This window comes from Typopeltis vanoorti, chromosome 14 (assembly GCF_054136105.1).
Source record: "Typopeltis vanoorti isolate ZY-2024b chromosome 14, IOZ_Tvanoo_1.0, whole genome shotgun sequence".
NCBI classification, from domain to species: Eukaryota; Metazoa; Arthropoda; class Arachnida; order Uropygi; family Thelyphonidae; genus Typopeltis; species Typopeltis vanoorti.
In genome coordinates, this window is record NC_143562.1 from 85,254,555 (window position 1) to 85,280,603 (window position 26,049).

The following is a 26,049-nucleotide window of genomic DNA, read 5'->3' on the forward strand; positions in this document are numbered from 1 at the left end:
TTTGTGCATATGTATAAACATATAATTTCGGATACATGAAATGTACTAACCTTAGAAGGAGGTGGCAACCTTGCTCTTTGAGACTTCGGCCTAGGAGGAAGACCCTGTTGCTGTGGTGTAGGTTTTGTGTGAGAGGCACTGTTTGGTTGCTGGTGTTGAGAAACAGTAGGTTGCTGAGGTTCCCTAGACAGCTGAACATGAGGTTGGCCTGAGACATTGGTACTAGAAAATGCACTCTGAGATACCACAGGCTGTTGAAGTTCTCTTGGTATTTGTACATGTGTTTGTCCGGTTGCTGTACTTGATGTATACCCTTGTGATCCAACATTTTGCTGGAGTTCTCGTGGAAGTTGAACTTGAGCTTGTGCTGTAGCTGTATTTCCCACATAACTTGAATGATAAGTTGCAGTCAAAGATGGAGTAGTTTGTGATGAAAGATTACTCCCCACCTATAAATGCAAATATTGTATATATACATACATACATATACCATTCATGTCAGACATACTGAGAGCTATGTATAAATAATAAACACTTGTAGAAAGTTGATGGCAAAAAAAATAAGTAGAGCATGAATATAGAAGAGGACAAGGATTGCATTTCATATATAAAAGTAATCGACCATTTGTTGTATGGAGTAATTACTTCAAAAAATTGCTAAATGAAACAAACAGTGATGACAGCACAGTGGTATATATTCCTGACTGCATGCCAGATCAGTGTTTTTTTTTTTATCATTGTTCTGTCATCACCACTTGTTTCATTTAGTAATTTTTCGAAGTAATTACTCCATACTTCAAGGTTATCTTTTTCTCCAGTTTTCATATCACCTTTATCATCTCTAATTCCTTTTACAGCACTCTTTCCTCCATTTCTGAGCTTCTTCAACAACCTCAAGAATATCTTGCCACCCCTCTTGATATTTATTTTCTATGTTCGTGCCAAAGTCCTCCCATGACTTTTCTTGAGCCACTTTTACACAGTGTTTAGCTTTCTTACATTTGTCTCTATATTCTCTAAGAGAACAAGCTGACTTATTTGCCAGGAACTTTTGATAAGCTTTCTTCTTTTCCTTCACTGCCTCTTTAACTTCCTGTGTCCACATGGAGTTCTGATTTCTTTTTCCTTGCAGACAACCTTACCACATGCCTCTCTGGTTGAATCAATCAGTGTGTTCTTCAGGGCTAGCCATTGAATCTCCAAGGTTTTGTTCCTGTTCTCAAACTCATTTTTTCTTGAATAATTTGTTTATTTTAATTTAATGTTCATATCTGAGAGCTGCTCAATTTTGATTCGCTTTAAAACTTTTTTACATGTACTTCTTTTCAATATGAAATTCAATTTTATTCTGCTCAAAACTATATGGTGATCACTTCCAATTTCAAATCCTCTGTACACTCTGGTGTCCTGCAATAGTGGGAAAACATCACTATCAACAATATCAACATCACTATCAACACAGTCAATGAGACTTTTCTTAAACCTTGCCTCTTCTCTCAATGTGAACTTGTGCACATTTTTAAGCAGAAATGCTCGAGTATGGAAGTATAAGTCTTACAGTGGCTGCACTGCATAGTTCAAAAGGCCTGGACAGAGGAACAAATTCCAGATGATTGGAATAGAGCTCTCATAGTACCCATATATAAAAAGGGGAATAAAACTGAATGTGAGAATTACAGAGGAATTGCATTACTGAATGTTCCTGGTAATATATGAGGGTGTACTTGATATATGCAAGTATACTTGAGAAATGGTTGAGAAGGATAGTGGAAGAGAAGCTTGGTGAAGAACAAGCTGGATTCAGGCCAAATAGAGGCTGTCAGGATCAGATTTTCACTTTATGACAGATAGCTGAGAAATTATGGGAATATAACAAAGATCTGTAGTTAAGTAGATCTGCAAAAGGCCTATGACAAAGAGCCAAGAGAGAAGGTATTCGAAAGCTACAGTTATATGGTGTTAATGTCGCATTATATTAAGCAATACTGAGTCTTTATATGAGTTGTAAGTCAGCAGTTAGAATTGAAAAAAGTACAGGAAGATGGTTTAATGTTAAATCTGGTGTGAGAAAAGGATGTACATTATATATATGGATCACATTATGATGGAAAGTGGTATTAACAAGATATCAAAATTGGAGATATTAATGTTAGCTCTTTAAATTATGCGGACGATGTTATACTTCTAAATAAATCCGCTACAAGTTTGCAAGATTCCCTGACTAAATTGAATAACTGTTGTAATAGATATGGTATGAAGGTCAGCAATAAAAGACAAAGACAATGAAATAGGTAGAATCGTTGAAAATGTCAACTGCGTTATGAATGGAGAACCTGTGGAATAAGTAAAACATTTCAGCTACTTAAGAACGATTTTTACTGAAGATGATAAATTAAATATAGAAATAGATAACAGAATCAGCAAAGCTGGTATGGTAGGAAGTCAATTGAATAAATTCATATGGAATAAGAGAGAAATTAGTCAGAACTTAGCTGCTTACAAGACAGTGTTCAAACCAGTTTTAACTTATGGATCTGAGAGCTGGGTCAGAAGTAAAACACTTGACCAAAGACTAGAGACCGCAGATATGAGTCCTGAGAAAGATTAAGGCGTGAACAGATGGCATCAATGGCAATATCATATTAAAAACGAGGATATTAGGAAAGAACTTGACATTGTCAACATCCAGGAATGCGTTAGCAGAGCTAATCTCAGGTGGTATGGTCACTTAAACAGAATGGCGAGGAAAGATTAGCAAAACAAGTGTTCTCAGCTAGGTTGGCAGGGAAACGACCCAGAGGAAGACTAAGACATAGGTGGATTGATACGTTACAAAGTGCCTTAGATGATAGAAATATAAGATCTGATAATGTTGGAGTCTTGACAAGTAACAGACTGATTTGGAGAAAAATTGTAAATAGGAAGTTAGTAATGATGTATTTTTTATGTAGTACTATCATATCCTGTACACCCCTTGAGGGTACATGTCAGGAATTTGTGATGAAGTTCATCTGTTCACCTTGTTGATGGTCACCCAGGTCTTCTTGTACCTTTTCATACTTGCCATTCCGTACAAATTTTTGTTCAGTGATTGTCTTTCTGTCTTGCGATATGTCCTGCTCATCTTTATTTTTTTTTTTTATTTCTTTAATGATGTTTAACCCTGTTTTTTTTTCGTGATAGTTATGTTTTTTTACTTTATCTATTCTTTCAATAAAAAACATTCAATGGGAAATGGCTATCGCATCTGGACCAGAGAGACAGAAAAATGTGTAAAAATATGGAGGAGATCATCGTCCAGCAGCAGCAGGCAGGTAAGGATTGATTATGATGATATGAATTCCACCAGAGTAGGTTAAAAAGTAATACTTTTAGTGAGCTGAGGTAGGATAGAGATCATCTGTTCTAATGGACCAAACATTGTACTTCTTCACCCACTGCTGGCTTTCATTAAGGAAAGTGGTTATCTTGGACCAAGTGATGATCTTCTATCACCAAAAATGTTATTCATGCACACTTAAATTTGCATTCATAGATTACCAATTAGTAAATCTATGTAATGCCGTAGATTACGGGATTAGTAAATTTATGTAATTAAGAAAAAAGGTTTTAACTCACGTTACTAAACACTTTATCTGAGAGTATGCAAACTTATTTCTGGACTGTTTACTATTCAGCTCAAATAATTCATTACTGTAGTACTGATGGAAAATATAACATGCATATATGACACGAAATGTCCACTTAAACTGTGCAGGAATTAATGAATGTACATTTCCATTCATGATTAACAATTGATTACATTTCACACATATCGCAAAATATTTGATTCAGATTGCATCTGCAATAAAAAGGAGTAATTGTTTGGAAAATTCCACTCTGTGATCTTCACTAACCTTGCAGGTTTTTCCAACTGGGAATAGCAAAACAACTAATCTCGACAGGCCCATCTGGTGTGATCAAATTTTCTTTCTTTTCAAACATCTCTAATACTTAATAAGGAAATTATTCACATTCTCATAGCTTTGTTTCTCTATACATAAGAATTATGAGTTCTACCTCAACTGTAAAATTTTTATTACTACGGATTTCAGCACCACCTATTCCAAATGACTTTCCACCTTTTGATAGCTTTTATCTCTTGCAGTACAGAAAGCGCAGTATTCCTCCATATATCAACAAACCCTGCTTGCTATAGAGACCAAATATGGAACTTTTTTCAATCTGGGCCTAACAGAGTGGTCTCACACTTAACAAAGAAATTTAATTTACACCTAATGACATTCACAAACATTAATTGTGGAATTCCCAGTAAACCAAACCTGCTGGATGGCGATCGTTATGACATTCTTTGCAGAGTCTTATGACTTGTTTAGCTGCTTTCCACATATCCTACACTTATCTATATTCTTTATAGTATATGCTCACTTGTTCAGAACATTTGATACGATGCTTTTGATGCTATAGTAACCACAGCATTCTGTACTCTCACCCACACTCTTTCTCCTATACGTCAATGCCCTTCTCTAACTTCAAATCCTATTAATAGTTTTGCTGGCGACTCTTCTTCAGTTGAGAAACCACGTACTACTCAAATGATTCAAGCTTCAATATCTTCAACAACCAATGTTTTAAACACTGATCTGCTTACATCAAAGATGCAACTAACAACAATAACATTCAATAAAACATTCATGTCTTGATCAGAAATAGAATCCAGCAGGTGTTATTGTTAAGCTTGCAATTTTCTCTATTTTTTTTCCAGGACATGTCTGCAGGTTTATGATTAATTTCCTATGACGGGTTTCCAACACTATGCTTTTATGTCAGCATACTGCTCTGTCCAGTAACTCAGAACTGCATTACTTCTTCATTACTGATATCTTCAATGAGGTTAAAGGGACAAATAGGCACATAATCTTGTCGGATTAGTTGGCTGAGAAGGTAATATCTCTACCCTCCAATCAATAGGCTGTTGGTATGAATCTTACTGTGTCATGGATATCTGTGACAGATTTTAAGTGACAAATGGGTTCACATGGCAAGCCCTTGTTCCCATAAACAAGGCCTAAAATGACTCAACAAAGTTCTATGTTTAGTCTCTAAAATAGGGTTTCCAGATTATCCAATTCTTTTCCTGATCATTACTGTCATCACCTCTTATAACTTAGTATTTCATCTCTTTTTTTGTCGTCTTTGTTCAGTAGCACCAACTATTATGACAACAGGTTAATGTAAACCTGCTACCACTGCTTCTCATGTTGACAATGCCTATCCTCAATATTCAGTGAGAACTTCTAGCAGCTGATGTTCCCATGTTTATCCGGATTCTCTGATCAACACCAGACTTTGGTATCAGCTTTAAGCAATAAACAGTAAGTTTTTATCATAACCTTTTAAAAATTGAAATAACAAATCATTAGCATTTTGATTACATGGAAAAGAAAAGTAATATCCAAGTATTAAGAGTTATATTTCATTCAATTATCTGATGCTTCAATTATCAGAACTTCCTGTTGTGATTATTGTAGGGTCAGAAAATTGAATTGAAGTACAGTTACATAGTAATCTAGCAGAAGTCAGCTGCCAGGATTAATTGATAGGGGGACATTGTTCTAGAGGTCACATAAATGTTAGATTACTGTACTTACTGAGAGTGCTCCAAGAAAAGAAAGATGCTAATCATGTATAACTGCTTTTATATGTCACATGGTAAAATAATATTGCAGGAAAAAAGAAATTGTTTCAAAACATTGTTAATGAATTTATGATTAAATTTTTAAAGACTCTTTCAATTCATTAATACTCGAACTGCTATTAATACTTGAACTGATATAGTTATACTTTAATTTTAGTATCACTTCTACTTTTCCTTCTTATTACTACAAACTAATTTCATGGAACCATTAAATAAATGGAAAGTTATGTAAGACATCCCATGGTTGTCTTTTTTATATTGTATGTGTATATATATTTTAGGAAGAGGGCTATGGCTCTAAGCTAGTCAATGAAATTTGGTTATGAGAAGAGATGGGGTTACTTTAGAATTCACAGCAATCTACTCATCCAAAATATTATTTAAAAATAAATGGTGCATATACTGAATGAAATATTTGTTTCCTATATAATGAACATTAAAACCACTCAATGCACAAAACAATTTTTGAGTACAACAAAATATACAAAATAAGTAAAATGCTTACTCCAACTGCTGCTTTGATTGACTCAGCAGCTTGTTTTGCAAACTGACTGAAATCAAACTGTGCTTGACTTTGTGCCACAGGCTGCTGAGACACTTGAGATGTCAAAGGCTGTGATCCTAATACAGTATGTTGGGATGTTTGCGAACTAACACCATTAGCGGCTAGGTTGGTTGAGGGAGGGTCAGGACTGGAACGAGCTTTCTGAAGTAATGATGCTAAATCTAAGCTGTGAGAGAATAGAACAGTTCTTATAGCACACATTCTAATCAAGTGAAATAAAATTTTTAAACAAATTTAAATACTTTTGCTTGCAAAAAATCCTAGTTTTAAATGATGAATACATATTTCATTTTCATACAAATTTCATAAGGGTTACATGTTTAAAAGGAATTAAATTCAGCAAGAATTATGCAACAGCTGTTTTCATTGCATCCAATTCATATAATATACAGGATAGCCAACCAAATCTATATATGATAACTGATAAATTTATAAAAAAAATATATCAAGCAAACAATATTACAAATAAAGGCATATGACATGTTTCAACCAATAACCAATAGAAACTTACACAATGTCCCATTGTGATGATGAAAAATAAGCTCTAATATTTTGCAAAATATGAAGATTCATTTGAAATTATGTGATTTTACATTCGAGCATAATTCTGCAGGTTTTTTCTTTCTTTCACTTTTTTTTTTTTAAATAAAAAGGTGGACACCAATAAAATAGTCAACCCTCACTACAACAAACACTATTACTAGTTAGAAAAATGAACTAATGCTCCCCAGGTAGTAATGCTTTATGCTGAACAAAATTCACTACAGCATATTATCCAGTATTACAAACTGCTCTTTGTGGTCCCATGAGTCCGCTATAGTAAAAGTCGAATGAAAGCCATTCTAGCTTTCCCCCTCTCCACACACACACATTTTCACATACAATATGTTTGCACCTTGGCTACTATCTACATAAGCAGCACGGATATACATGCTGACTCAACAAAATACATCTTAATATTCATGTATATATGATGGTTATGTATGAACTTAATAATACTCACATGCATTCCTGTACAAGTACTGTGTTCATTAGATTCTCTGAATAGTTTGGAGAATCTGTGCTATGGAACTTGACATTTGATGGGGATTGGCAGTGAGGGCTTCTCGGCAAACTGCAGCATTATATTTCCATAAATCATACCAAGAACACTCAGTAGGGAAATTCCTCTGTTTCGTTCAGTTTTATTTCCCATTTCATAGATATCAACAATGAAGGATACTCCAATAAGCCAGAATTCGATCTTCGAAGGATTCTGAATTACCATAATTTCTTGAATATAACTCACTTTTTTGTCCAAAATTACATTTTAAAAAAAATCGCAGAGGGAGATATATGCGAGGATGTTCAGAAACCAGTTTTTCAGGACAAAACTAGTTTCTCTAAATTGACGTTTGTAATTAAATCCTCAGTATTCGTTATAATTGCTCACATCATTTATAAAATGAATGTATTTAAATAGGGGTGCTTAAGGGTCAAAGCTGTATAACTGAGAGGAGACCTCCACATAGCCTTTAAAGGAATGCGGAGAACCGACCAGGGCTTCTGACCTAATGTCCAATCCTCACCTTCTCGTGGTGCACCCTGTTGGGTATCTCCTTTGATACTGAACGAACGAGGATGGGCTGGCAATTTGGGATTTAGCCGACCAAATTGTATTCTTATTGGTTAAACCAAAATAAAAAATGATGGTACAACATGACAAAATTTCATGCCGGCTGGGGCGTCGCCCGGTTAAACAAGGCCCCCGTTGTTTTCGCCAGGGAACCAGGGCGAACAGCGAAAAGTCAGCTACTGGAACAAATCTGAAAACAAACCCCAACTCAACATCACCAGAGTTAAAGATCGGTACTATCAACGTAAGAAGCCTGAATGGCAAAGAAATGGAGCTAGCTGAGGAATTAGATAAGTACCAGATCGACATAATAGGGGTGACTGAAACAAAAAAGACCAAAACTGGTGAGATCTTTCTGAGCAATAAATACAAAATGTTATATTCAGGCAATGACAATCAAGGAAAAGAAGGAGTAGCCATAGTATTCAACACAAAATACGAGGCTAATCTTCTTGAATGGCAGTCAGTCTCAAGTAGAGTAATGTGGGCAAATATGAGAATGGGGAACTGGACAATGAGACTTATTTGTGCCTATGGTCCCACAGAAGGTTCTACTAAGGTAGAAGTGGAGGAATTTTTTGAGGCTTTAGAAAAAGCAACTGACACAATGAAAAAGGAAAAGTTGGTCCTTGCTGGGGATCTAAATAGTACAGTAGGCAATGATTGTGAGACATACAAAAATATTTTGGGAAAATTTGGAGAAAAGAGCAAAGCTAATAATAATGGCAAATATCTGTTGGATTTCTGCTCAGGACATGGACTGGTTATTACTAACACCATGTTCCAACATAAAAATGTGCACAAATTCACATGGAGAGAAGAGGCTAGGAATAAGAAAAGTCTCATTGACTATGTTATTGTTGATAGTGATGTTTTCTCCCTGGTGCAGGACACCAGAGTGTACAGAGGATTTGAAATTGGAAGTGATCACTATTTAGTCTTGAGCAGGATAAAATTGAATTTCATATTGAAAAGAATAACATGTAAGAAAGTTTTAAAGCGAATAAAAGTTGAGCAGCTCTCAGATGTGAACTGTAGACTAAAATACAGAAATATTATTGAAAAGAAAATGAAAGAGTTTGAGAACAGGAATCAAACCTTGGAGATTCAGTGGTAAACTCTGAAGGAAACATTGATTGATTCTGCCAGAGAGGCATGTGGTGAGGTTGTGTGCAAGGATAAAAAAATCAGAACTCCCTGGTGGACACAGGAAGTTAAAGAGGCAGTGAAGGAGAAGAAGAAAGCATATCAAAAGGTCTTTTCAAATAAGTCAGCTTTTACTCTTACAGAATACAGAGATAAATGTAAGAGGGCTAAACAGTGTGTAAAACTAGCTAAACAAAAGTCATGGGAGGACTTTGGCAGGAATATAGAAAATAAATATCAAGAAGGTGGCAAAATATTCTGGAGGTTGTTGAAGAAGCTTAGGAATGGAGGAAAGAGTGCTGTAAAAGGAATTAGAGATGATAAAGGTGAAATGAAAACAGGAGAAAAAGATATCCTTGAAGTATGGAGTAATTACTTTGAAAAACTGCTAAATGAAACAAGCAGTGATGACAGCACAGTGATAAAAAAACACTGACCAGGCATGCAGTCAGGAATACATATCCATACTTGAAGGAGAAAAAGCCATCAAAGGCCTAAAATGTGGAAAGGCAGCAGGAGTAGATGATATTCGACCAGAAATGCTGAAGTATGGTGGTATAAGAGTCTTACAGTGGCTGCACTGCATAGTTCAGAAAGCCTGGACAGAGGGACGAATTCCCGATGATTGGAGTAGAGCTCTCATAGTACCCATATATAAAATGGGAAATAAAACTGAATGTGAGAATTACAGAGGTATTTCCCTACTGAGTGTTCCTGGCAAGATCTATGCAAGTATACTTGAGAAACGGTTGAGAAGAATTGTGGAAGAAAAGCTTGGTGAAGAACAAGCTGGATGCAGGCCAAATAGAGGCTGTCAGGATCAGATCTTCACTTTACGACAAATAGTCGAGAAAGCATGGGAATATAACAAAGATCTGTATTTAAGTTTTGTCGATTTGGAAAAGGCATATGACAAGGTGCCAAGAGAGAAGCTATTCAATACATTACAGTTATATGGTGTCAATGGGGCATTATATCAAGCAATACTTAGTCTTTATTTGAGTTGTGAGTCAGCAGTTAGAATTGAAGGAAGTACAGGAAGATGGTTTAATGTTAAATCTGGTGTGAGACAAGGATGTACATTATCCACTCTGTTATTCATTATCTATATGGATCACATTATGATGGAAAGTGGTATTAAACATGATATCAAAATTGGAGATGTTAATGTCGACGCTTTTTTTTTATGCGGAAGATGTTATACTTCTAAAATAAATCTGATACAAGTTCTTAAGAATCTCTGACTAAATTGAATAACTGTTGTAATAGATATGGTATGAAGGTCAGCAATAAAAAGACAAAGATAATGAAAATATGTAGAATCGTTGAAAATGTCAAGTGTGTTGTGAATAGAGAACCTGTAGAGCAAGTGAAACATTTCAGCTACTTAGGCACGATTTTTAGTGAAGATGGTAAATTAAACATGGAAATAGACAACAGAATCAACAAAGCTGGTATGGTAGTAAGTCAATTGAATAAATTCATATTCAATAAGAGAGAAATTAGTCAGAACACTAAATTAGCTGTATATAAGACAGTGTTCAAACCAGTTTTAACTTATGGATCTGAGAACTGGGTCAGAAGTAAAACACTTGACCAAAGACTAGAAACTGCAGATATGAGAGTCCTGAGAAAGATTAGAGGCGTGAACAGATGGCATCAATGGCAATATCATATTAAAAATGAGGATATTAGGAAAGAACTTGACATTGTCAGCATCCAGGAATGCGTTAGCAGAGCTAATCTCAGATGGTATGGTCACTTAAATAGAATGGGAGAGGAAAGATTAGCAAAACAAGTGTTCTCTGCCAGGTTGGCAGGAAAACGACCCAGAGGAAGACCAAGATATAGGTGGATTGATACAGTACAAAGGGCCTTAGACAATAGAAATATAAGATCTGATAATGTTGGAGACTTGACAAGTAACAGACTGATTTGGAGGAAAATTGTAGATAGGAAGTTAGTAATGATGTAATTTTTTCATGTAGTACTGTCATATCCTGTACACCCCTTGAGGGTACATGGCAGGAATTTGATGATGATGTATTTAAATATTAATTATCAACATTATTTAAGCGATTGCTGGGTCAATCGCTTAAACATGATATATTTGAATCTTTAGTGACAATGCTTTTGTAATAAAATTAAAACAAACAGTCATCTACCTAAATAGTATCATCTTTGCTCACATGCAGGGCATTAGCGATGCTGTTTTTAAAAAAAATCTCGGCAATTATCTCTGGTGAAATCATGCCCCAAGCTCTCAAAATCCAGTTGCACAACAGTTCTAACAATAGTCTCTTAATCTTCCTTGCCGTAGACTGATCGTAGCCAACAACCATCCACTCCATGTAGACCCTAAACCTCACCTCATTCACTGCTCCACCCCAGTGCAATCTAAGATTGAGTGGAAGTCAATGTTGTCACTCCCACATTTCCTCTACTGGTTGCTTCCATCTTTATCAATACGACTGTTGCGATATTAACAAAAGATCACGCAACTCAATGACAAAGGCAAACTGACGATTGTGAGTTGAAATGCTAATTCTCTTCAACTGAATTCAAAAATATCTGAAACTGTCATAACATTCACTATTTATTTCTTAAAGTTTTAAACTTTTCATGTGCAAAGTATCTCTGAAAATTTTTAATTTCTTTTTTGCAAAAATTTCTAATGGTTTCTTCTATCTGAAGTACTAATATGTACACCTGAATGTATTCCTCTTGAATATGCAATTGATAACAGAACAGCAGTTGAAATAAAATCTTTAAAAGTAATTACTTCACTCATTGTCTAGAATTCAGTCATGTTCAAATCTTTATGTCACATTATATCTAATTCCTTTTACATTACTCTTTCCTCCATTTCTAAGCTTTCTTAATAGCTGCCATAATATGTTGCCATCTTCCTGATATTTATTTTCTATATTTTTTACCAATCTATCAGTGTCTTTTGTTTAGCTCCGTTTACGCACCTGCTTCACTTCCTTGGAATTTTCTCAAAGCACACACTGACTTAGTTGACAGAAGCATTTAATGGAACTTCCTTCCTGGGAATGCTTCTAACTTTCTGAGTTAGAAGCATTCTCTCTCTCTCTCTCTCTCTCTCTCTCACACACACACACACACACACACACACGCACACACGCGTACGTAACTGTGCGTATATGAGATTTGCAACAATTTGAAAAAACTCGCAGACAAACCGCACAGACTAGAAATATCAAAAAAATTAGGTATGTCATGAATGCATAAAATATACACAAATCTATTATAAAAAGTTGAAATTAATCAAAACGTATGCACATCAACAGTTACAGATCGTACATGGCACCATTCGCATTCAAGGGAAATGTAAACAAATGTAAAGATGCAATTAAATCATAACTGCATAAAATTAAATCATTAACTAATTAGCATAAAATATAAATTTTATAACAATTCACTCATTAGTACATAGCTAGACTACCGTGAAGGTATTGTATCGATTACACTAGGCTACCATAAAGCAATCACATTGCTGCTTCTTCCTTATCAATACATGAATCGTTATACCTGTAAATGGATATAAATTTCTTTTTCACATTATCTTTTAATTTTTGATGTCTAGTGTTAGTAATATGTATAATATCTACAGTGTTTTGTATCATATAAGACAATATAGATATAGGTACTGACAAGGAGACAATCCATCTTGTAAACAGACGATGTAAACCTACAGTATTGATAAATACAGTAAAGTACTGTAAATGTATTTTCTCTTCCTTATGATTTTGTTAATAACATTTACTTTTCTCTAGCTTACTTTATTATAAGAATATAGTATATAACACACAATAGATGTGTTAACTGACTCTTAATTTACAGGTAAGGTTTCCAGTCATCATCATCATCAAATTCCTGCCATGTACCCCCAAGGGGTGTACAGGATATGATAGTACTACATGAAAAAATTATATCATTACTAACTTCCTATCTACAATTTTCCTCCAAATCAGTCTGTTATTTTTTCCAGTCAACAGTAGGCTATTAGTTGTTGTTTTTTAGGAGTCAAAAGTTATATGTGGATTTTCGACTGCATGGAGGGTCTCTAACCCCCGCGCATTGTAGTTCATTTTAAAGCTTTTTTTTTTTTAATTTTGAATCTTTTAAAAGCTTAAAAAATCCTTTTGAAATGTTTCAATTTATTTAATTTTTTACTTTTTTTATTAGTAATTCTTCATTATATTTGTAAGAAACGAAAACTAAAATAATAAAATCAATCAATGATTTATTAAGCTGCAAATATTTTGCTGGATTTCAAAGTATCTTTGAATTACAAAAAATATTTTTCAATTAGTATCTCAGAAGTGGTGGTGAAGATTTTGGAAAAACTGGTCAAGATTTGCATTCAGAAATAGGTTGACAGTGAATCTCTACTTGGAAATGAACAACATGGGTTTACTAATGTAAGGTCATGTTTTAGTAACTTGCTCACATTCTATAACAATGTTGCCATTCAACTAGACAAGGGGTAATGGATACACCATGGTACTTTTGGATTTTGCTAAGGCTTTTGACAGAATACAGCATGGTAGACCGTTGCATAAATTGAAGAATATCAGTTTGGATTATAGAATATTAGCATGGATAAGAGCATGGCTGGCTGACATCAAAAAGTGGTATATGGGGGATGTGCTTCTGCAAGATTTAAGGTAACCAGTGATGTACCACAAGGATCAGTGCTTGGTCCACTGCTATTCATGTACAGCTATTTGCTGATGGTACAAAGATAGGTAGGATAATCAGGAATGCTGCTGATATGCAATACTTGCAGAATGATTTGAATAGGCTGGAATTATGGGCATGGGAACATGGATATCAGTTCAATGTCAGTGAATGTAAAATCATTCACTTTGGCATGATTAGATATCTAATTTCGTATTATATTGGTGGGATTATGCTAGAAGAAATTGATGAGGCTAAGGATCTTGGAATGTTAGTAGATAGGAAATTGAAGTTCAGGGGCCGTGTGGCAAAGATTGCAAATACAACTCGAAAGAAAATTGCAATGCTGAAACGAATGTTCATATGTAAAGATAAGGATGTCATTTTGCCTCTTTTAGAAGGCCTTGATAACACCTCACTTGGAGTATTGTGTGCAGGTCTGGTCTCCTGGTTTCCATTGTGATTCTGATATATTGGAAAAAGAAGACTGTTAAAAATGATATCGGGATTGTGGAATACTGATTATGAAGACAGATTGAGAATTTGTAGACTGCAGACACTAGCAAACAAGAGAAAGAAGGGTGATATGATTGAGATTTATAAACTTCTGAAAGGATCATACAGGATTTCAACTGATGGAATTTTTCAATTTATGGAGCATGGAGAAAGGACAAGAGGGCATCCTTGAAAGCTGAGAATGAAGGGGGCCTAAGAAGGGGGCAAGGTCTAGATTTTTCTCTCATAGGATGGTGCATGACTGGAATGGATTGCCACTGGATGTTGTGAGTGCAAGCGGTGTGATTGAAATCAAGAATAAGTATGATATCTGGTGTGTGTAGTATGTGGCCTCCCTCAAGGTCTCTCTTAATAATAAAATTAATTCATTTAATTTCATCCTACAGAAGGCCTTGATCCACTTCTTTCCATTACAATTATAACGCTTCAATGCTAGCTGATAAACTGCTATTTTTTTTTCTTTTTATTATATTGAAAGTTTTTCACTTGGTTATACTATAAATTAAAGATGCCAAGAAATTATATTCTTGATTTCATTCTTTATCCAAGTGCACATGAAATAACTTTACAACTATACTACTTGTATATAGAGGCTAGTGACTTCATATCAATTGCCTTAGTATCCCTATAATGCAATGCACATATCCTTATGGACATGTATAATGCTATACATTATGGAAAGGGCCACTATCCAGAGCAGTTTTGACCTTTATTGAGATCTCATCAGTGGGAGCCAGACCCAGAAATGATACGAAGGTTGAAGTAATTTATAGTATAACCAAGTGTTGGAAGTTTATTTTGCACCTGGTTAGACTATAATAAATTTAGTTTAATCCTTTATCCAAATGTAAGCAAACAAAGTTTGCACCCTGAAAATATCTTCAGGACTGAGGTAAGGTGGTACGTCCCTTGGCAACTCGCAGCAAAGGTGGACAAAGCTCTAATCACTCCTTTTCTCAGCATCTCCCATAATGCAAAGCACATCTCCTTGCAGACATGTATACTGCTATGCATTAAGGGTAAGGGAAGGGTCACTACCCAGACCGGTTTCGACCTTTATTGGTCTTGTCAGTGAGAGGCAGACCCAGAGTGGTGACACTAAGGCAGAAGCAATGGAGAGGTCATATTTACCTATACGAGTTGCCAACCGGTGTACCACCTTATTATTAAATTACTCTGGATTTAGAGAAAGATGTTGGAAGTTTATTTTGCAGTTGGTTAGACTATAATAAATTTAGTTTAATCCTTTATCCAAGTGTAAGCAAACAAAATTTGCACCTGAAAATATCTTCAGGACTGAGGTAAGGTGGTAACATCCCTTGGCAACTCATAGCAAAGGTGTACCAAGCTCTAATCACTCATTGTCTCAGTATCTCCCATAATGCAAAGCACATCTCCTTCCCTTAATGCATAGCAGTATACATCCACAAGGAGATGAGCTTTGAATTATGGAAGATACTGAGACAAGGAGTGATTAGAGCTTGGTCCACCTTTGCTATGAGTTGCCAAGGGATGTACCACCTTACCTCAGTCCTGAAGATATTTTCAGGCACAAAATTTGTAGAGGAAGTTTTTTTTTTTTTAGCACTGTAGTCAGTCGTTCTGATCTTGTATTTATATTTTGTTTTTCACTTGGAGTCTGAAGCTTAGTTTCCAATATGTTCTGATATGCTGTTCTTAGCCTGTCTTCATTTAGTTTTGAGATGTCTCTAGCTTTTTGGAACTTTCCTTTGTACTTCTGTTTCAGTTTTAGTCTTATATTCGCAATTACTAAGCTGTGGTCCGAATCAATATCAGCTCCTTGGAATGATCTGCACTGTTGAACTGAGGTTCTCCATTTCTGGTCTATTAATATCAGGTCGATCATATTCCTGTGCTTGCCATCGAAGGAGCGCCATGTCCATTTATGATAATCCTTTTGTTCGAATTTGGTATTGCAAATCCTCACGTTGTTGTCTGTGGCAAATTCCAGTAGCATCTCTCCAAGTTCATTTCTTTCTCCATATCCAAATTTTCCCATAACCTTTTCCAATCCTGTGTTATTTTTGCCAATCTTTGCATTCCAGTCTCCTCCAATGATGAGCATATCATGCTTCGGCACCTCATCAATTTCTAGTTGTAGATCCCTGTAAAATCTCTCAATGTTTCCATCTGCACTCTCTGCAGTGAGCACATATATTTGAATGGTCGTGATATTATTTGATTGGGCACTGAATCTTTCAACTATTATTCTTTCACTAAATGGTTTGTATCCTATCACTGCCTGACAAGCCTTGTTGCTTAGCAGGAAACCTATGTCTGCTTCATGCTTACTTTCATTTCGTGACCAGAGCTATAATATTAAATACTAAATACAAGGATAATCTTCATAAATGGCAGGCAATATCAAGTAGAGTGATGCAGGCTAATATCAGAATGGGGAACTGGATAATGAGACTTATTTGTAGTTATGTTCTCACATAAGGTAGAAGTGGAGAAATTTTTCAACATTAGAGAAGGCAGCTGACATAACAAAAACGGAAAAGTTGGTCCTTGTTGGAGATATAAACAGCAGAGTAGGAAATGATTTCCAGACATATAAGAATGTTTGGGGAAAATTTGGAGAAAAAAAGCAAAGCTAATAATAACGGTAAATACCTGCTAGATTTCTGCTCAGGACATGTACCAGTCATTACTAGCACCATGTTCCAACATAAAACAGTGCTCAAATTCACAGGGAATAAGATCAAGAAATGAAAGTCTGCTCGACAGGATCAATTTCACATTGAAAAGAAGGATGTGTAAGAAAGTTTTGAAACAAATCAAAGTTGAACAGCTATCAGATGTGAACTGTAGACTCAAATACTGAAAAATACATTATTCAAGAAAAACAAGGAGTTTGAAAGCAAGAACCAAACCTTGGAGATTCAGTGTCACTAAAGAAAACTGACTGATTCAGCTAGAGGCATGTGGTAAGGTAATCTGCCAGGATAGAAAAATCAGAACTCCATGGTGGACTCAGGAAATTAAAGAGGCAAGGAAAACAAGAATGCATATTAAAAATCCCTGGCAGGTAAGTCAGCTGTGCTCTTAGAGAATACAGAGAAAAAAATAAAGCAAAGCATTATGTAAAATTAGCTGATCAAAAGTCATGGGAAGACTTTGGTAAGAACAGAGAAAATAAATATCAGGAAGGCAATTAAAAAAAGCTCATAAATGGAGGAAAGATTACTGTAAAATGAATTAGAGATGAAAGAGAACATAAATACTGAGGATCTTTATGTATGGAGTAATTTGAAAGATTGCTGAATGAAGCAAGCAGCAATGGCAGAAAACAGGAATGTCATCTGGAATATACATCTGTACTCAAAATAAAAAAATATCAAATTTGGAAAGGCAGCTGCAGTAGATGATATCGACCAGAAAGGCTAAAATATGGAGGTATAAAAGTTTTACAGTGGCTACAATGCATATTTCAGAAGGGCTGGTCAGAGGATCCAATTCCAGATGTGTGGAGCAGAGCACTCATAGTACCAATCTACAAAAAGGGAAATAAAATTGAATGTAGCAATTACAGAGGAATTTCTCCACTGATGGTTCTGATAAGATTTATGCAAGTATTCTTGAGAAATGGCTAAGAAAAATTGTGGAGGAGAACAGGCTGGATTCAGTCCAAAAAGAGGATCCAATTTTCACTTGAACACAAATAGTTGAGAAATCATGGGAATATAACAAGAATCTGTATTTAAGTTTTGTAGATCTTGAAAAAGCATATGACAAGGTGCCAAGAAATGGTACATTATATCAAACAATACACATTCTCTATTTCAGTTGTAAATCAGCAGTTAGAAATGAAGGATGCACAGAAAGATAGTCAGGTGTGTGACAAGGGTATATGTTATCTTCACTTTTATTCATCATCTATATGGATCACATTATGAAGGAAAGCAGTGTTAAATCTGATATCAGAATTAATTTTAGGACTTTACTTTATGCAGATGCCATTCTTCTGAATATATACAGAACAAGTCTACAACATTCTCTGACTAAATTGAATTACTGTTGTAATAAAATTGGTATGAAAATCAGCAATAAAAAGACAAAGACAGTGAAAATAGGTCGAATCACTGAAACCTCAACTGTATCCTGAATGGTGAACCTGAAGGTAAAACATTTCAGTTATTCAGGCACAATATTTAGAAAAGATGGCAAAATAAACAACAGAATTAGTAAAGCTGATATGATAGGAAGTCAACTGAATACATTTATATGGAATAAAAGCGAGATTAGTCAAGACACTAAACTAGCTGTATACAAGACAGTGATGAAACCAATTTTATCTTATGGATCTGAGAGCTGGGTTAGAAATAAAACTCTTGATCAAAAACTGTAAACTAGAGATATCAAAGTCCTGGGAAAGATTAGGGGACTGAAGGTGGTACATCAAGGGGCATATCATATTAAAAATGAGGATATTAGGAAAGAACTTGACATTGTTAACATTCATCTGTGTTACAGAGATAAAAAAATTTAAAAAGTAAATAAAATAAAAGATAAAAAATTTAACACGGAAAGATATCTTTAAAAGCTAATCATGAATATGTTGAGAAAATTCAAGACTATATAATGTGCAGCATCATTAAAAACCATCAGACCAATTGCTCATTTCATAACAATCATTATCAATAAGATAATCGTGAACTTCATGCAAATCAGATTTTCTTACACAAAATACTGTGAAACTATTACTGTAAGATGCCTTACTTTTGCGTCACAGAAGATGAAGCATCAACAGCTGTTATACTACTGGACTGCACGCTGGTACTGGGAGTAAAAACTTTTGTTTCTGTCAGCTGAAATGAAAACAAGTTAGGTCAAATTTTGCATAAAATTTTTCTCTCACACAACTGTTTGAAGAAGAAAAAAAAAAAATATATATATATATATATGTTTGAAGAAGAAGAAAAAAAAAAAAATATATATATATATATATATATATATATGAAAGAATGATCATTAACTCAGTTAACATATTTTTATGAAGAATTGAATAACTAGAACCGAGATTTAAGTAAAAAGGTTTTAATATAAAAACACAACTAGTTTTGGCTTGTAACAGCCTTCATCAGGTGACATTATAAAAGAAAGAAAAAAGAAAAAACACTACACAGTGAAGGTTAAAAAAAAAAAAAAACCTTAATTAAAAACCTTTAGCTAATACAATATCAGAACCTTGTTCACTCCACTTCCAAAGATCCGTTTCTTAATAAGCCACCCAAAACCTTGTCATCATCAACTCAAATACCCTGGTGTATATAAAATATTGTGTGGTTGTGATATTCCTTATTTTGGGCAGACAGACAAATCTGTCAAATTGCGTATGGAAGAACACATGAGGGACACTACTTACAAGAGACAGTGAGCCAGTGCATTATTAAGTCATATCTTTTTCTCGGCTAATCCTAATGATGAAAACCAAAGTCACAAAGTCTGCTGGGAAAAATCTACTAACATCTTCCGTTGCAATGATGAACTAGAGAGAAAAATTGTGGAATCTAGAGAAATCATCTTCAATCCTGTTCATCTAAATAATAACTTCAGCTACAACCTCCCAGATAGTCATTCAGCTGTAATCATGTACTAGTGTTCACGTGATGCTGCAAGCACGCACTCTCCCAACAATGCAACAAACGAAAGAACAGCTTTAAATACAACTACAACGTTTTCATGCTAATTATGTATAGAGACTCTCTATGTTGTTCATAGTCTTTTAACTTTCAGTGTTTAGTGTTTTTTCTTTCTTTTATAATGTCACCTGATGAAGGCTGTTCAGGTCGAAACTAGTAGTATTTTTATATTAAAACCTTTTTACTTAAATCTTGGTTCTAGTCATTCAATTCTTCATAAATATAAATATATATATATAACTTGTCCTCAGCATTTCTTATAGAAGGTAGATGGGAATGCTACATGAAGAAAATGAACAAAAAATGGGGACGTTATCATTATCCATAAGAGACGTCCAGAGAGAGACATCCTGGAAGTCTCTCTCTCATCAAAGGTGGCCACATACTAACTGCACCATCTGTCATAGCTGTTCTTGAATTCATTCGCACTATTTGCACCCACAACATCCAATGGCAATCAATTCCAATCATGCACCACTCTGAGAGAAAAATCTAGCTCTCACTCCCTTCTTGATAGCATCCATTCTCAACTTCCAAGGATGCCCTTTTGTCCTTTCTCCGCCATCCATGAAATGAAAAATTCCATCAACTGAAATCTTGTATGATGCTTTCAAATTTGTAAGTCTCAATCATATCACTCCCTCTTACACCTGTTTCCACACAAATTCTGAATGTCTTCATAATCAGTGTACCATAATCCTGATATCATTTTTTTAACATACAGGGTGTACTATGAAAATAATACATTCTCTTCCACATTGGACCACCCTAGTTTCAACATGTTAATACTACTTCAGTGTATGGACCATGGTGCTGAAATTGTACAATGAGAAGGAACACTCACCAAGATTTTGTAAATAAAATCAATATACTTTCGCATGTACTTCTTTAGTAGCACACAAAATGTCAAGTTGATAGTCTATCTCTGACCAGGTTCTCTGAAGCATGTCAGGGGTAATGGAGGACAGCAGCAGAAATGTGATGTTTCAGGTTCTCTAGGCTGTCCACTTTAGTTGCACAGACTGTTCCCACACACAAGAAAAATTAAGTGGGTTAAGATCAGGTGATTGTGGTGGGCAGGAAATTTGTCCTCGACATCTGATCTACCACTGAGGGAAGATACTGTCAAGAGTTGCAGGAACCTACAGGATGGTACCCCGCCATATTGGCAGAGTACCATCCTGTTGAAAGAGGATGTGTGGTCGCAAGTCTTTGAGTTGTGGAAAGATCAAATTTTCTAGCATGTTGAAGTAAATCATTCCGTTGATACTGCTTTCCAAGGGGAAAAAAAAAAGGGCCAATGATAGCGTTCTGCATTACACCACACCAGACATTTACCTTGGGACTGTCACGCACGTGTTCCATCATCATCAGTGAAGATTTTCACTTACCCATATCCTGACATTGTGCCTGTTCATTTCTGCTGACAAGAAAAGTGGCTTCATCCCAAAAACAAATCTGGGAAAGAAAATCTGGATTGTCGTTGACATGTGTCAGAATTTCAGCTGCAAACATTATCCAGTGGCTTATAGTTTTGCTTGATTTCCTGCAACACCTACACTTTGTATGCATGTAAAATGCAACTTATGATGGATGACCTTGTAAAAGGCCGAGAGTGTCGTACAGTTCACATGACATTGTCTTAACCGATTTTATTGGGCTTCCTGCAAAGCCTCTGTATCTTCTCTTCCAATATTGGCTGCTTCCCACCTCCACTTTGTTTCAAAATGCTTCCTGTCATTAAGAAATTTTCTTTCCACAAACAGAGACCCTTGGGGTTGGGTGCTGCCTTTTGTATACCTGATGGAACTTACGCTGCAGTGCTTTGATTGATTTCAGCTCAGCTAACCACCACACAACTTGCGTTTTTTTTGCCATGTTTAAAACTATGACAGCCTTGTCCAGCAGCAACACCACCATACTGAAACACAGGAAAAAATTCTGGATGAAACTTGTAGTCTCTGGAACATTTGAACATTCTAAACCTTACATATTTCCGTATTTCAGTTTTTTACCATTCTTTGAAACTAGGGAGGTCCAAAGTTGACACACTATACCTCTCTCTGCACTCTCTCCACTAGATCAGAAGCAGCACGAATGTGGAATGAATGGTGGAGGCAGAGAGTTGCAGCATAGGTGCCCTCCCTCGATGAGGCTTTGGACTCCTTGGAGATGTCATGTAGTAATAATAATAATCCATGCATATAATATGAAAATAGATATCTAATAACAGCACAGGGCATGACTTTACATTTATTAACGCTGAGCTGACAGCCATTTTCACATCCTCATAATTCCATCTTATTCAAATACTTCTGGAAGAACTGCATATTGCCTGCATTCCTGATTACCCTGCCTGTTTTTACATCATCAGCAAATGCTGTATTTTGCCTATCAAATCCTTCCCAATGTCATCAATGTACAGATTAATAAACAGTTCAAGGACTGATCCTTGTGGTACACCACTGGTTACCTTAAATCTTGCAGACTCGCATCTCGCATATATCACTTCTTGTTACACATATATCAGTAACCCATCTTCTTATCCATGCCAACATTTTATAATCCAATCCAATGTTCCCTTTAATTTTTTGCTGTGAGTGTGCACAGAAATTTGCATGTATGCAAAATTTGCCTTCTTTTGAAAATTATGTGCGCACCCATACGAGTCACCATACTGACCATTTAAGCAAAAAAAGTTAAAAGATTTTATTTCACTCTTTACCTTCTGATGTCAATGGGACGTCAGTCAGATCACCCCAACTCCCCACCGTGTTTCCACACACGGCAGTAGCCTCCCCCAGTAAACAGTCAGAAATCATGATTCACAAGCCTTGGGCAGGACTCGATCCGGGGACTTCGCACATGCAAGGCCAACACAATACCGACTGTACTAGATATGATTCTAGATGTGTGTATTATTACCATCACCAAGTAAGTTGTGTGACATCAATCACAGAGCTAACATAAATATTTTATATGTATTTAATATTGATCTGATTAGAAGTAAGAAATAAAGTACAAAAAAAAAAAAAAAAAGATAACACTAGTGACTGATTGCCTTTAATTAAATTTCTAACTTTGCAAATAACTCTAAACATACATAATAAAATATTCCCATTACTAATTCTCACCTTGTTAAACATTCATAATAAGTCTGTTACTAAATCTCATCTTGTTTAGTTATACCTTCTGTTTATTTTTTCTCTGTCTTTGGCATTCACCCACTCTTTATACACACAATCTAAATTAATTGAATTTTCATATAATTGGTAACCTTTAACTCTCATTAGCATATCCAAATGACATTCTCCTAAATGGTTTCTAAGTTGGTTTTTTATTTGATTCATTAGACTAAAACCTAGCTCACAGTCTGCACTAAATGCAAGGAAGGTTCCTCCAATATCCATCAACTTTGCAAAATCACAAAATTGCTCATATTGAAGAGCAAATACAACCATTTGTGTAAAATTTGATATCATTTGTTCATTAATATGTTGAACTGAAAGTAAAGAGTTATTCATCTTAACAACTAATAAGACACTGTCAATAAGAACTTTAATCTGCTCTGGGTTTGATCGTTTTCTCTCTCGGTCATCTGAACTTTCGCATAGCATACGCAGTACTCCTGTAGCTGGCAATGAACAATTTTGTTGCCTAAGTTTGTGTACACCATCCGGATGTATTTTACTTGTCAAATGGCGTTTCAAAAAGTCCAACTTCCAAGTGACATCAAACTTCTTCCCATTAGCAAAATCCCCAGCAACCTTTGCCATCACGACAATAAATACAAACAACACCAATTGTAGCATCATACATAAATATTTCACGCAGCTGAATGTTTATCAATTCATGAGCTTTTGGCGTAGCAGTTTTCACTATTTCATCCAGCCATTCACTTTTAAAGCAGCTAGCAGTTCGTTTTCGCTTCACACCTTTTGCTTCCTTTGAATTTGACATGGTGCATCAATTTTTTGCAATTTTGTTATTTGAAGAATGTTTTTTATTGTTTTTATAAATTTACATATGTACACTATTCACTGAATAACTTGGCAAGGCAAAAGCTGAAACAACACTAAACATCGCTGAGGACAACACAAGAGCTAAAAGATATGCTTAGAGGCTAGATTTAATTAACTTGGTTGTATCTCAATGCGTGTACACGAATGTTATTATTTAGTCTACTATTTTAAAATTCCTTTTAAAAATTAGAGAATCTTGAAACGCTACAATATTTTTAATCATACTCTAATTTAAGTTTTTAAAAGTATTTAATTATTTTTATTAAAATTATGAAACCATTGTTTTAATTCATCATGATCTTGAACTAATTTGATCGGCCAATCACGTTTGGGAATTTTCCATGAGTCGGGCCTGAGATGTAAATAAACCGTGCACCATTCTATATGATATTCGATAGCCTCAAATAGGGTTACTGTTAATAATTTATAAGTTTTATGCAACTTCGAGAATGTAATAAAAAAATGCGAGGTTATAGGCTTGAGCATTGCCAAGTTACCGTATTTTTTAAAGAATTTATAGGTTAATGTTCAGGGGGAATTTCTTTAATTAATAAATTTTAATTTCATCTTGAAAATCTAGTGTGCACATATTTTTTGCTTTGTGTGCTAGTTGTAAAACATGTGCACGTGCACATGCGCACAGCTTAGAGGGAACATCGATCCAATTCTATATACTCCAATTTATGCAACAGACTTCCATGCTGTATTCTGTAAAAAGTCTTAGCAAAATCCAAAAGTATCACTGTGTATCCATTCCCCTTCTCTAACTCAACAGTACCATTATTATAGAATTAATGTGCACAAGTTGCTCAAAAATGACCTTCCTTTAGTAAACCCATACTGCTCACTGCAGAGTATAGATTCTGTCAACCCATTCTTATATGCAAGCCCTAACCAACTTTTCTAAAACCTTCACCACCACTCCAGAGGTAGGAATTTCTAGTACTAGAAATAACCTGTTCCCCTTATTGATGCCAATAAGGGGAACAGGTTAGAATGATGTTGGATACATCATTCTTTGCTCCACCCTTGTGCAATGGGATTAGAATATGTTCTTTCCACTCCTGTGAAATCTTCCCTGCTTCAAGACACAAATTATATAGCCTGTTCAACTGAACACTCGTTCAACATCTGTGCTGATATACCATCAGTCTCTACTGCTGAATTCTTATTTAGTTTGTGCAACAGCTCTGGTATCTCCTTTTCAAACACCTGAGTTTCTTCATCCAGTGAAGAGGTACTAGTGTTGCATACATTGGGTTAATAGCTTTTAGCAAAATGGCCATTCAAGAGTAAACTATCTCTTCTGCATTTGTCACCCACATACCATCTGTGTTCAGTAGTTGTGTCTTTTCAATGGAAATTGGTGTTCAATGTTGGCTGCTGAAATGTGCTAAAACATGTCTAACAAATCCCTGTAAAGTGGCCAAATGGAGAAAATGTTAACATAGTGCCATATTGTACGTTTGATAGTTCGAAGTTCAGGACAATTCTTTCAAAATATTCCAAATAAAGATTGACAGATTACCAAGATGCATTGACAAATAAGGGGAACATTTTCTTCGTATTCTAATTAGTTAAAGAAATTTTGTTAATTATTAGCTTTAGACATCTGCTTTTTCAACATAAAAACAAACATGGTTCTTTTTTAATTTGCTTCATGACTCTAATTAAGCATGGTAGTGGTCATGAAACCGGACAACAAATATCATCTACTACCTATATACTTCAACAAACTAATGTGCCAGTGGGGTTAAAAAACCACAGCATGTTTCTTAGAGAACATTGATTATATCTGCCCATGGAAAGTGAGAGCACCTAAGATGAATTCTCAACTTAAACAGAATGGGGGTGGAAAGTAAACAGAATTAAGTGTTTGATGGCAAATGGCAAGAAAAGACTCAGAGGAAGACCAAGATCTAATATAGATGCTGTAATAATTATCTTATATTAATTAGATAATTATATTATCGTATATTTTGGTGTAAAATCACTAAAATATAAGATAGGATAATTTAGCTAATAGGAAAAAGATTAATTTCAGAGAAAACTGTTGGCAGGATGCTATCTCATAGAACCCTTGAGGATACAAATCGGGAAATAATTATCTCTTA

The 26,049-nt window shown here is 35.2% G+C and overlaps 1 protein-coding gene across 5 annotated transcripts in view; it reads right to left on the reverse strand.

The window, feature by feature from the left end:
- lig (ubiquitin-associated protein-like lingerer) overlaps nt 1–26,049 on the reverse strand; it is a 465,599-nt gene that overhangs the window by 246,511 nt on the left and 193,039 nt on the right. For all 5 annotated transcript variants that reach the window (XM_090403755.1, XM_090403757.1, XM_090403754.1 and 2 more), the window contains exons 9-11: nt 18,991–19,079; nt 6,204–6,429; nt 51–449 (exon numbers count right to left, since the gene is read on the reverse strand). In XM_090403755.1, coding sequence (XP_090259881.1) covers nt 51–449; nt 6,204–6,429; nt 18,991–19,079 — 714 coding nt within the window. The remainder of the gene's footprint in view (nt 1–50; nt 450–6,203; nt 6,430–18,990; nt 19,080–26,049) is intronic.